Consider the following 13,367-nt stretch of genomic DNA (forward strand, 5'->3'; position numbering starts at 1 on the left):
ATCATTAAGAATGTCATATGTTTTTTGCTCTGTGATAACAAAAGTTGCACGTTTAGAATAAATGGTGTAATAAAAGATTCATTGTTATTGGAATTAGACTTGAGATGGGATCCATTTGTCTTCTTTTTGAAACCATTTCTAAGCTACTTGAACATGTCTTATTGTTAGTCTACAAACATTAAAAGAAAATTATAAAATATAATAACATAAAAAATTTTTGAATAAAAACTGCAGAATTTTAAACATAACAAAATAAAAAAAGAATATTATTATATTGCTTTTTAAGAAACATAAAATTTCTTTTCAATGTTTATTCGGTCAATTGAAATGCTTTTATTCGGTCAATCGAAATGCTCGAAACTAAAATTACCTTATAACAAACATTGATTATTGTGTATTGTCATATTAGCGCCACTTCATAACGACAGACTGCTAAACAAATAATACCATAAGTAATTGCTAAAATTCATCAGCTAATAACAGAGATAATACGAGCGGCCATATTGTCTATAGGGGCTATAGTATCACTTTTTTCTCCATTTTTAATTTTAGCATTAAACATGAACGCGAGTGTACACTTACCTTGTAATTAATAACTAATGTAAGAAATTAATATTTTTTTACATGTCTAATAAATCCAACATCTAGGTAAATTGATTATGACGTTGTTGAATTAAAAAATAATATAATGTACATAACATATATTACTAATATAATTGAATATATTTTTTTTATTTTAATGTAATTTAAAATTAAAATAAAATTTACTTAACTAATTTTTAATAATAACATAAATTTATTACAATTATTTAATTGTGTGATCGATTAATTCTCGATAATTGCTCAATTTACTCATAAATTTCGTGTATTTAGATTTTAGAATAAAAAAAGAATATTATCAAATTTATTATAATATATTCAGGAATTAGTATATGTGTATCTGTAATTCTAGAATAACATGACTTGCCCCACGTGTACATTTTTTAAATTTATAGTGCAAATGACAAGATTTATTCTTATTATTTAAAAAGACATCAAATACTCAAATAACTGCATATTTATAGTAATTTAAGAATTATAAAATGTAAGACTAAAGTATTTACTTTTTTATACCATATATAATTGTTTATAGTTCATAAAAAACTTTTTAAACCTTTCGTAGTTCTTGAATAATAAGCATCTGTGCCAGAATATTTTAAGCATCTGAACAAAACTTTTGTTTTATTTATGGATTTATTAGATTCAACTTACTCCTATATTAATTAGTTAAATTTCTCATAGTTTTCAATTAATATCTATAACGATTTTTTTAAATTATTCTTTCAATAGCGTCGTCAAATTTTGCGTTATATGTTTTTAATTCATAAACATATATCCATTAGTTCTTTACTTGTATAACATAAGTATGAGAAAAAAACATTATGAATTGAGCTTTTTGCAAGAATATACGAAAAGATTTGCTTTAATTATTTATATAATTTTTATGTATTGCAGCATTTTAAAACGTAATGTAATATATTAGTTATTCAACATATCTGTTACGAGGTACCCAGGTAGCACATGTTTGTTTTATAAACGTTTTCTAAATGTATTCAATATTTTATAACCGTCAAGCACTAATAAAAAACGTCTCAACGAAAACCATAGTTTGGAAAATGTATTTTTCATACTTTTACAGATGGGATAAAAATTAACTTTTTAATTCAAAATTATATATATATATATATATATATATATATATATATATATATATAATAAAGAAGAAGATAATAATATGGATACCCAATTATGCGCGCGTGTGTATGTGTATATAAAACGTTTTTGAAACAAATATGTGCTACGTGGGACATTCATATGATATGTGAGTACGTTAAAGTTTATAAAGAATAATGAAGAAGTATATGTGTAATTAAAAGTTTCGAAATGTGCTTGAAATTAAAAATGCTTTTTGTAACAAACGGCTATTGTATATATTGTTATATTAGCGTCACTTACGTAATGGCTGTTAAACAAATGTATGGTTCCATAAGTATATATAATGCATTCACACACACACACACACACACACACGCGCGCGCGCGCGCGCGCAGCACGCACGCACGTATGCGCGCGCGCGAGTGTGAATGCATTATTTTATTAAGTTTGTAAAAAAATTAATTTTTCACAGATAAAAGGAAAAAACAAATTTTAACAGTTTCTTAAACTTTTTTTTCTATAAAAAAAATCGTTTCTCTAAACGGAGTAAATATTTTGGAGTAAATATTTTTACCAATTGGAAACATTTCCAAGAGCCGGTTATGAAGAAATATTTGAAACGTTTTTGAAACAAGTATGTGCTATTTGGATACTGTGTATGAAACTTTAATTAAAATTTTTTTTTTTAATTACATATACACAGTCAATTAGTTACAATTTTTAAATAATATAATTTATTCCGCTTAATTTATATCATTTCTAAGTAGATTGAAGCATTTTGATTTTTCAATTATCTTCGATCCAATTTCCGATACCTTCTTAATTGATAAGAAAGAGCACTGAAATCGTATATATTATATAATATATCGGTAAGACTTTCTCCTACTGGCGTCCTCGCCTTTGAAAGATTAAAATACTTTGAGCGATTTGCATGAAAGATTTATTACGAGGCTTCGTGAGAAACTTCATCTCCACAAATTGTCCCCTTAGAAACTGCGCGTGTGCTCCCAGTCCGAGTAATTCGAGCTATTCTACGCTAGTAGAATGAATAAGAGAAACTTTATGCTGTCGAGAGAGAAATAGTTTCCGCGCGTTGTACTAATTGCACACGAATCCGTGAGGTAGTTTTTTCAAAAATTCCTCGTACGGAGAGATTAATTGTTTCGCAAATTCGAAATAATAATAGTAAATTCTTAGAAAAGCTACTTATCATGAGAAAAGTTAGGAAAATTTTCACTCGTATTGGATTTTAAGCATCCAATATATAAAAATATAAAATAAGAATCTACTCAATATAAATAACAATATGAGAAATAATAAGAGAAATAAATTTGATATAATAAATTCTATCTAAAATTATAAAAATTGCTCTTTAAATCTTACGGATTGGAACGTCATTCTGAAAGACCTTGTGCAATTTTTTAGTAATTTTTCAATATTAAAGCTATCTTTATATAGTTCTAAATTTAATTTATTTAACTTATCAAAGCTGTATCAATACTCAGTCTAAAAAGTTACGTCAGTAAAGTAACTTAATTCTTTTAATGACATTATCTCTCAGATTTTCCTGCAAATGCGATTAAAAATACGCCTGTTGCTAATGGAAAGTAGAAAGAAACATAGACGAGACTTGAAAACTGAATGAAAATGCAACGAAAGAAGAAGGTGATGAAATAAATATCTTATCTATAGATTCTGCAGTTAGAAATAAAAGCTTTAAAAGCCAACTTGTCAAAGATATTTTAAATTAAATGTGACTTACAAACGGTTATTAAAAAAAAAAAAAAAAAAAAAAAAAAAAACATTGAAGTTTCACTCAATAAAAGAATTAATTAGGTACGTCTAAGTTAAATGTATCAAATGCTTATCCAATCGTTTCTAAGCAACTTCAAAGTTTCCATATTAAAAGCATAATATCTAGCCTCTTATAACTTTTCACTGTTCAATTTTAGTCCGCCTTCACAACTTCGTCATTAGATCAAAACTAAGCAAGTCTGGCACTTAAATTCATTGACGTTGATTTTAATCACCGAAAATAATTACTATAGAGAATAATAATTACAGAGAATAATTATAAAGAATTTCGAGTTTTACCTAAGGAAATTGCCACATATTTCCTAAGGTGCTTTCAAAAATGCTTTATACATCATTCGTGCTTCTGAACTTGGTCATTAGGCCAAAATAGCATCTACATTTAACGCCATTTTTGGTCATCAAGGACGATACCGTGTGCACGCGTGCGTGTGAGGGGTTATTAACTTATTACGTCGTCTCGACAAATATAGACGTTGAGGAAACGGAGGAAAACACGATGCGATCTCCTGCGTCATGTTGCCAGCTGGCCCAACCGGCCGTCTCTATTCTTTGCTACGTCGCGTGCAACGATAGTCATAGTCAATCAGCAGGCGAGACGTTGCTTGTTTTAGATACTCGCTACTGCTCTCCTGCGAAATTTAGCGGAAAGCCCGCAATCGTTTAGAGAAAAGACGAATCTTCTGGAAAATGATTACGGATAACGAACTTGTTCATCGGCCGAGGTACCCGGAAGATGCGTAATTATATCTTTGAAACCGTCTTTGATAAGTTCTGTCACTGACACGTTATCATCGCTAGAAATATGTTTCTCGGAAAATATGAGAGTCGCTTTCTCAGATTGATGCAGATGTAACAACTCCGAGTAGTAAATAAATCTAGATCTGATTTAAGATCTCGTAGCTAGATTAGATTAAATTTTCTAGCTCGTTGTTGACTAATTATTAACTATGTATTTATAATCAGTTTTTATGATGCAACTGCTGCTGTGTCTATACAATATAAAATAGTAATAAATAGCGCTGCGTGCTCTGAAATATGTAAACTATAGCTACTACGTAGTTACTAGAAATTTTGTAATTGATCAGCAGATTCAGATTGAGGTTATTTATTTAATAAAAAATTTATCTAATGTTTGTCTAGTAATTGAAGTATGTTTTACAAGAAGATTTTGAGAATTTAAAGATTATAATTTTGATGAAATTTTGCAAACACACACACACACACACACACACACACACATCACACTGTACTGGGTATAATGTATATGTAGACAATATAAAACATCTCTATCAATCAATGAGCAGTAGCATAGTGCGTAAGGTAAACAATTCAAATATCGAGGAGCTCAGTTTGTCCATACACTATTCCATACACAGTCATTTTTTCCATACACAATTTAAATAAAATTGTGATAAAAATTTTTATAAATAGAAAGTATTGGCGTTTACCTTTTAAAAAAACACAAAAAGGTAATAAAAAATAAAAATTATGAATAAAAAATCTGTTTAGCATCTCTGACACAGAATTCTGAGTTAAAGATACTGTCTAGAGATTAAGAAGTATATCTGAGAGAAAAGAAATAATTTCAAAAAAAAGATTTTTGTTTTATTTATTTGTTACCTGTTAAATCTGGATTAGATAGCTACTGATTATTTTTTTATATATAGCTATTAGTCAATTTATTTTGCATTATCACTAAAAAAAAAAGAGCATTACATTTCTGGTTAATACCTAGTAAGAAAAGTAGTCTAACTATAGAAACTGGATATATACTACTGTAAGACACAATTTTTCTATATCATAATTAGACAGATATAAATTCCAAACTCTTTTACTCGGATTACTGTAACAGCAAATGTCGCGCATAAGTTTAATGTGCTTCAAAGAGCGATCATGACTGAGGATGACGATAATCTTTCGGGGGTTAATAAACTATTTATATGCAAATATTGAAGGAGAATTAATATTCAATATCTTTTTGCTCTCTTTTTTCTTTGGGAAAAAACTTGAATTACTTTAGATTAACCTTTTAAATACTTTAAATTACCTAAAAAATTTTCGAGTAAACTTTTAGATTTTTAAGGTAATTTTGAAAACTTTAACTTCATTTAAAGTAAATTTTCTTAAGGGTTCTGCGAAAAAAAAAACAAAAAATGTGCAATACGATTTTAGTAGATTTACGAAATTATTAAAAAGGTATAATTAAAAAATCAAAATGCTTTAATATAGATTTAAAAATTATATAAAATGTTATTTAAAACACAAAACTAAGATTCTATTAAAATTTCAACGTGTTGTTTCTAAGAAAAGTTTAAGTTAGAGTTATATGTATACATGGCATCTTATGACAGACATATCGAACGACTATGTCACATTACTTTTTAAAATTCTTGATTGATGAATGATATACATAAAAATTATATGAATAACTAGAGCAATTTTCTTGTATATCCTTGCAAAAATTTAACTCTATCCATCATGTCATTTTTTGCATATAAATAAAAAACTGATAAAAGTGTACTTGTAAACTAAAGATGAGTTTTGATAAATTAATAAAATATAATAAAAAATTTAGCAAAGCTGATAAAAACAATTTAAAAAATTAAGTTAATAACGCGTTACATGTAATGCTGTTATTGTTATTTTTTCCTATAGTTATTTTTTTTTTTATTTATAATAGTAGCATTACATTTTTACAGTAACAAACCATTACTTTTATTGTTATTTAAAAAATGTACAATATATGCATACAGATTATGTTGCGATTAAGAATATTTTGGCTTTCCAATATCAGTTAAAAGTTATTAAAATTTAACAACTGCAGCTGTTTTAAGTTTATTTTTTTTAATCAATGATAAAAAAAATTTGATTGTGAATACATGAATTTTGGCTTTGTAATTAGCTGCAAAGAAGAAAAAATCCAAAATTTGATTTGTAATGGCCCATGCAAATATACAATAAAAATGGTATTTAGCTATTTAGCTGAAATTTTAGATAAAATAATTTTTAAAAAATTAATAGATTTATTTGCAACAATTTGGAACAAATGTTTATTAAAATTTTATCAGTATAAGACATAAGTAAAATATTTCATTTAATTGTAATGTTACGTTTTCATAAAATTTACAAATAAGTACTACAAAACTATTTTATATTAAAGAATCAAGAATAAATAGAAAATTAAATAACTTTAAACTGATAAGAGAATATACTTTTTTTTATACAGATACATATTCAAACGTATGTAAATAATATAACAATCTTAAAATTTCAAGGTTTTGAGTTATAATACATTCATCCTTGAACGAAATCATTATAGATTTTGTATTGAACTTATCAAAAAGTAACGCAAATAAAATAACAAATTCGTTACTTTCTAACAATAACAAATTACCTTTTACACGATGATTGTGGCATGAGAATTGCGCGTCTGCTCTTTGTGCCAAAGGTATAAAACGTATCCAATTTTTAGATTAATTACCACCTGTCGGAAGCAATGACAAACGCTACTTTTATAAAATAAAGTTCTCAAAACTCTGGAAAATTATTATAAAAATATTAATTAAAAACTAAGCTGTGTTGTAAGGTTCCATGTTGATGTAGGTAAGCGTTGAAACATAGTAGATTAATTGTCTAATTGTACAGTTACGTTCCAACATTTTTAATGGCAAAATTAAAATGCATAAAATGTAAGTAAAATCCAATTAGCAAAAACATAAATTAATTTACATCTATTATAGTTAAAATTAATAGATGATAAATGATTTCATGGAATACAGACAAAAAGAGTCTCAATAAGATTTATTATGTTCTTTATCAATCACTTTAATTCATATAATTATATATTTATATAATTTACTTATAACGTTTTAAAATATCATAAAGGGAAAAGAAACTTGTGCCACGAAATTTTCTGATATAAATTAAAGTAGAAACGATTTGTCGGAAACAAATTTTGTACTCTTTTTGCACGTGATTTATATGCAAATCTTATATCTTTTTGTAATTTAATATTTTACAGATTTGTGTAGGATCCAATTTGTATCCTCATTAATTTCGCCTCTCTCTTTGACTTTTCAGAGCATGTCGTCCCTACGAACACAATCAACCGGCGGCGGTATTCTCGGTCTGAGCAGCGTCGGTTCCGATCGTACGGGCGCAGCCTCGACCGCCGCCGGTTCCCACTCGCATTCTCACTCGCACAGGAAGCATCATCATCACCACAGGAGCAGGAGCGCGCCGCGAGCACCGGAGAAACCGCCCAGAAAGCGTCAGCTAAATCCCGGACAGAGTCTCGCCTCCATTCCTAGTCAGATCAAGTTGTCTATGCTGAACAGCGGCCTCATCTCCTTCGGTGAGACAACTCGATCCCGTTCTCATTAATGAATTACTCCCAGGCCTGAGTGCCACGGTTTAATCCCAGATAATGCTGAACGATTAAAAGACGTTTTACGGGGCATCTAAGGGGATACGCGGTTTTTCCCCGATTTTTTTCTGATTGGATCTTTCTTCTTTCTCTCTCTGTTAATCCGCAATCTGCAACCTGGATGCATTCCTTCGTAAGCAACAAAATTCTACGCACAGCGTGATTTAAAGCCGAGTTAGAAAAATAACTGGCACGATTTCAATTGCGACATTACTTTGAACGACAGTTTGAAAAAAAAAAAATAAAAATAAAAACTTAAATTTGATCAGCGATATGACATCCGTGTACTAAGTGTAATGAATTATTGACGTAGAGCCGAGACGCGGTATTGATTACATGTGCTTTGTATATTTTTCATATCGACATGTTAGATTCATATTTACTCTCTCAGCTGCGTTCGTTATGAATACGGTAAAAGCTACAAACAAAATGAATATTTCATCACAATCAAACAAAATGTATTATCCTTGTAAATACGAAGCGTCATTGTGCGCTGAAATTTTACGAGTTGCTGCATCAGTATAGTAAATGCGTTTTCCATTAAGCCGAAATAAATTTTATGCATTCAGAATCTGAAGGCTCCACTAACGGCTGTATAGTGCAATCGACACTCGGTAAAGAACATCAGCGCATAATTTGATGAAGTGTAAAGCTCTCGTGAGAGATCTTTCGAGGCATATTAGAAGCTTTTAGCGTCGCGAGTTAACTGCCTTTTCGTCGCCACATCATTTCATAAAAAACTTTTCCTCCCCGACGCTTCGTATTTGAAATTAAAGAAAGTTCACTTTTTACTCCTTCGAATTCCTGGCGATTCTGAATGATCAAAGTACGCACACGTACGCGCGTCGCTTGATGATTTTTTTCAAATTTTCAAATTTCATACACGGAGCTTTTCAGCAAGAGACACAAATCAACCGAGCAGTATCTATTTTCGTCTTTGTTTGAGGTTCAGTGAAGGACCCCTGAAAAAAGCTCTCATAACTTCTTCTCTCTTTCTTTCTAATCTTACAAGCCAAAGAAACCGAAGCCTCTACGGCATTATGTTCCCGTAAGCTTTCGATTGCGAGCACTCGAGACTCTTGAGAGAAGAAACTCAAAGTGTTCTAAATATTCTCGAAACTCTCGAGACCTTCGAGATCGTATTGAAACTTGAGGTAGTTTTTGAAGTTGAAAAGGCGTTCTGAAAATTCTCATAAGTCCAGAGAGTTGTAATGCATTTTGCGACACGCCCGAGATCATGGTAAATATATATATCGCACTCCAGTTCCGAAACGCTCGAAGATACCTTGGAAATGCTAGGGAATATTTTTTGAATGGTCGAGATTATCACGGTATTTTTAGAAGAAAATTTTTTTCTACATTGTATTAACATCTCACTGGCTTTTAGAACGCTTTACGGATATTTTCGTCGACATACGTTGGATTACGCTATCGATCTGAATAACGAATCTACCATCGTTAGCAAGTCAACACTACGTAAACATCGGTAATTCTAACACTCGCATGCCGTCTCTTGATCTATATTCGTAATGAAAGTCTGAGGTATTGGTTGTAGTCTCGAATTCCGAAGCGAATACGAAATGTAACATCGGACAGTGAAGCTTTGACACACCAAGCATATCACCCTCAATGCACATTAAAAACTTTTATACATTAAACCAGTTATATATTAAAAAAAGGACATAATATTTTTGTAGCCTAGCACCACAAAAAGATTGTAAAAGCACTGTTAAAACGTTGCGAAACGTCGCGTCGCTGGAACGTTATAGAAACGATAAAATGTTCACTTTTAAAAATATTGCAATACAATGACGCGCAATAATATTACAATATAATGTATATTTAATAATATTTTATAATATATTATAATAATTAAGATAATGTTTTTAATTTGAACAAACAATTTATAAAATATTAAGTATAAAAAAAAATTGGGAACTTTCAAGGATACATTAATTTTGCAATAGTGTTTTTAAGAATATCTTGGTTCTAAAATATCAGCTAAAAATGATCAAATTTTAAAAAATTGCAGACACCTTAGTTTTGTTCTTTTTTTTCTTAATCAATGACAAAAAATTTGATCTTAAATACCCGAATTTTGGCAACTGCAAGGAAAAGATTATGAAAATTTTATCTTATAGTTTAAGCAGTGTTTAATAAAGAAGCTAGTACGATGGTTAGAATCAAGAAAGAGGCGAAAAAAAGAAAGGGAATGTGAATGACTGAATTGAAGTGACAGTAGATAAATAATAATGAAAATAAGAAATTAAATCTCTATATATTTCAGTTGTAATATTAATTAGAGTAAAATAAACAGAAACTCCTTGAATTCTAATCACAAAAAGCAGAATACAAAAGAAAGAAAGTCGTGACATACACAAAAGCAGTATTTTATCAAAGACAGAATATCGCAACATAGTGCACAACGCACTCACAATTCAAAATAATATACAATACATAAATAAAATAGATATCACATAAACGATTGTTCTCATAAAACAATACAAACGTTTAATATAGAATATTTCAATATAGAATATGGTTAGATATTTGAAAACAATCATAAAAGAAAGATATTATCACATAATAATTAAAACAATCGTAATGAAAAGCTTATCTCATAAAGAATTACAATTGAATTAAAGATTAATTAGAAATCCACACGTACCAATAAACAAAATTAAGCAAAAGCGTAGTAAAAATTACGTAACAGAATTAGTAAATAATAAAAAATCATCCTATGTAATAATGCAACCATAATCGAATAATAAAATAATATAAATTCACGCCATACAGAATAAATCAGATATGTATCGCTAGTTTAAGTATATGAAAATTAGTAAAATTAGTCATGAAATAAGCAGATTTACAGTAAGCAGAATTGTACGCACGAAAATAATTGTGAAACTTGTGACGCATATGCACAATAAAATTTCGTATTGTTGCCTATGTAATAGACCGTGGCAATTCAGCACAAGGCGTGAATTATGAAACTTGAAGTGAACTGCAAAATTATGCAATCTGAAATGCACAGTAAGAAGGTGAGAATTAAAAGCCTCTGAGTTGAGTCCCGTCCTGTCGGCAAGCAATGTAAACTCGGGCCGATTTCAGGATGAAAACGTTCTCGAGGGCTCAACTGAAAACACTCTACACAGGCGTTGAATACCCGACGCTCCAATTTCGGCAAGTTATTGTATCTGAAGCCGAAACTGCGTACGCGATGCTGCATGGCGGCAAGAAATCTATGCTAGTGCCGATGCCAGATCGAAATGCGTCAGAAAGAAACTTTAATTGACTTTGTAGCAAGCAGTAATAATCATCTTATTTCGCAACAGTTTTAGATAAACGAATTTTAAATGAGTAAGTAAATCCAAATAAACTTTTGTACAAATATTTATTAGATTTAGCAAAACTTAATTAGTATACAATTATGATAAACTTGATTTAATTCGTAACTATACATCATGAAATTTTCAAATAAGCATTAAAACTTTTGAAACAATGATATATAAAATTTACACGGCTCAAACTTTACACGGATACTTACATGTAATCATAGAACGCCCTATGAAATTTTTTATTAATTCTTTGAGATGTGATGTCATGTTCAAAGAACGAACCACTGCATCGCAAATTTGATCTCTAATAAGATCGAAAGGTTGTTTATCCTTAGGTAATCACACAAATGACGTATGCGACTTGACACCTGCCATCGTCACGCAAGAAACCAATTAACGCGAGCGTTTCTTCGCTCATGATAGCGCTTTAACGGGTCGTTAAGGACCGACCAGGATCCACACTCGTAACATCGTCGTCGCGAAGAGTTGCGAAAATAAAGCCGTTGTAGGGCTTTTACGTTTCCACTGGCGAATCACTTATTTTCTCACCTTTATCGAGAAGGCTTACGCGTGCTTTTTTCCAATGGATAAACATTTCTCTTTGTCGATGCACGTTGAATAGCGTTGTCATTTTATTCGAAGGCATATATTTGAATGGACAATGTAGCCGGGACACGTTAATCATTGCCTGAGACAATGACACTGCCAGTTATATATTTTCCATTATACCGCACGCCTTGATGGGCGTTTTTTTTTTCCCTCCCTTTTTCTGCTTTCACACGCGGGTTGTCCCCATGTGAAAGATGGTCTCCTTAATGAAAGTAGTTCGGGCGGTGAAATGGAAAAATAAAAAGAGCTCTATAAATATAGTGTTGAAAACGCCTATATATTGAATGGGCCCGAGATAGCTGATCTTACCGTCCGAAATGGCTGTCCTCGCGTGACATAAAGTGACGATGCGTTTTCTACGAAGCATTTTTAAGAAGATTGCAAGGAAAACGAAACAAATCTCACGGCTTTATTTTCAGAGATATGAAAACGCCCTTGAGTATTATAAATGATCTCATGCATTTTTACAGCCTTGTAATGAAAACTTTTCTCAAGGGGCGAGCGAAAATGTTAAAATCGTACGACACGTGTGCTACATTCCATTTTATATCGTAAAATGAGGGACAGATATTTCTGATTAAATCGGGAGTCCCCCGTTCCGTATAAGACTGCACGTTAATCCGCCGCTTAAAAAGAAATTGAAGGGTATAGATTTATACTGATTTAATCTCCTTGATTCAATCTTTATTTATTGATGCGATTTAAAAATATTTGTCTATCCTTTATCTTTGATAAATTGGCATCGTACATTGTATGCTAATTGTAACTGATATGATTTGAAATAATTCTTTACTTGCTCCGTGCGACAGACAGTGAAAAATTACTATTAATAAATTGCACCTTCCTTGCAAATTTATTTATCTGACATACTTTTTAAATAACAAAGGTTACTACTTATAAAATAATAATAACAAATCAATAAAAAACAAACGAAAATCAAATAAACGCGCATATGAGAGTGTAAACATAATTCATTTAACAAAGTAAAATATACATCTCACTTTGCTATAAGTACATTAATTAACTTTAATTATTCTTATATTTCAATACATTTAAAAAATTTCGTTTTATTTATATGACATGTTCATATATTATATTTTTTGTTTGTATTAAAATTTTTCATTAATATCTACGCGTTAGTTAATTTTGTGTTAATTTTACTACATTAATTTTATTTTGTAAATAAATTATATACTCCTCTTATTTACACTCTATGCTGATTTATTTAGCCACTGTCCCGTATTTACTTATTAATAAAAACGAGCTTGATTTACGTTATTGAAAACAAGTTATTTAATGAGACTTTGTTTACCGAGATTGGTAAATCGCCGGGCCAAACGTTGGCTTTGATTCACGAATTCATTCGGGAGAAAAGAAACGGGGATGCCGCGAGCGACGGGGCATTGGATATTTTTAAACTGACGCATATGAGACACGCTACTAGGCTGCATTAACATTTGGTCCGCGCCGTCGTCGCAGTGATG

General features: G+C 30.4%; 1 protein-coding gene across 1 annotated transcript in view; it reads left to right on the plus strand.

Moving 5' to 3' along the window:
* LOC105838082 (receptor-type tyrosine-protein phosphatase kappa) overlaps positions 1–13,367 on the plus strand; it is a 106,988-nt gene that overhangs the window by 19,507 nt on the left and 74,114 nt on the right. Inside the window, exon 2 of the mRNA XM_028190551.2 lies at positions 7,591–7,864. Within this exon, the coding sequence (XP_028046352.1) occupies positions 7,591–7,864 (274 nt within the window). The remainder of the gene's footprint in view (positions 1–7,590; positions 7,865–13,367) is intronic.

This window comes from Monomorium pharaonis, chromosome 6, assembly GCF_013373865.1.
Source record: "Monomorium pharaonis isolate MP-MQ-018 chromosome 6, ASM1337386v2, whole genome shotgun sequence".
In the NCBI taxonomy this organism is placed as follows: domain Eukaryota; kingdom Metazoa; phylum Arthropoda; class Insecta; order Hymenoptera; family Formicidae; genus Monomorium; species Monomorium pharaonis.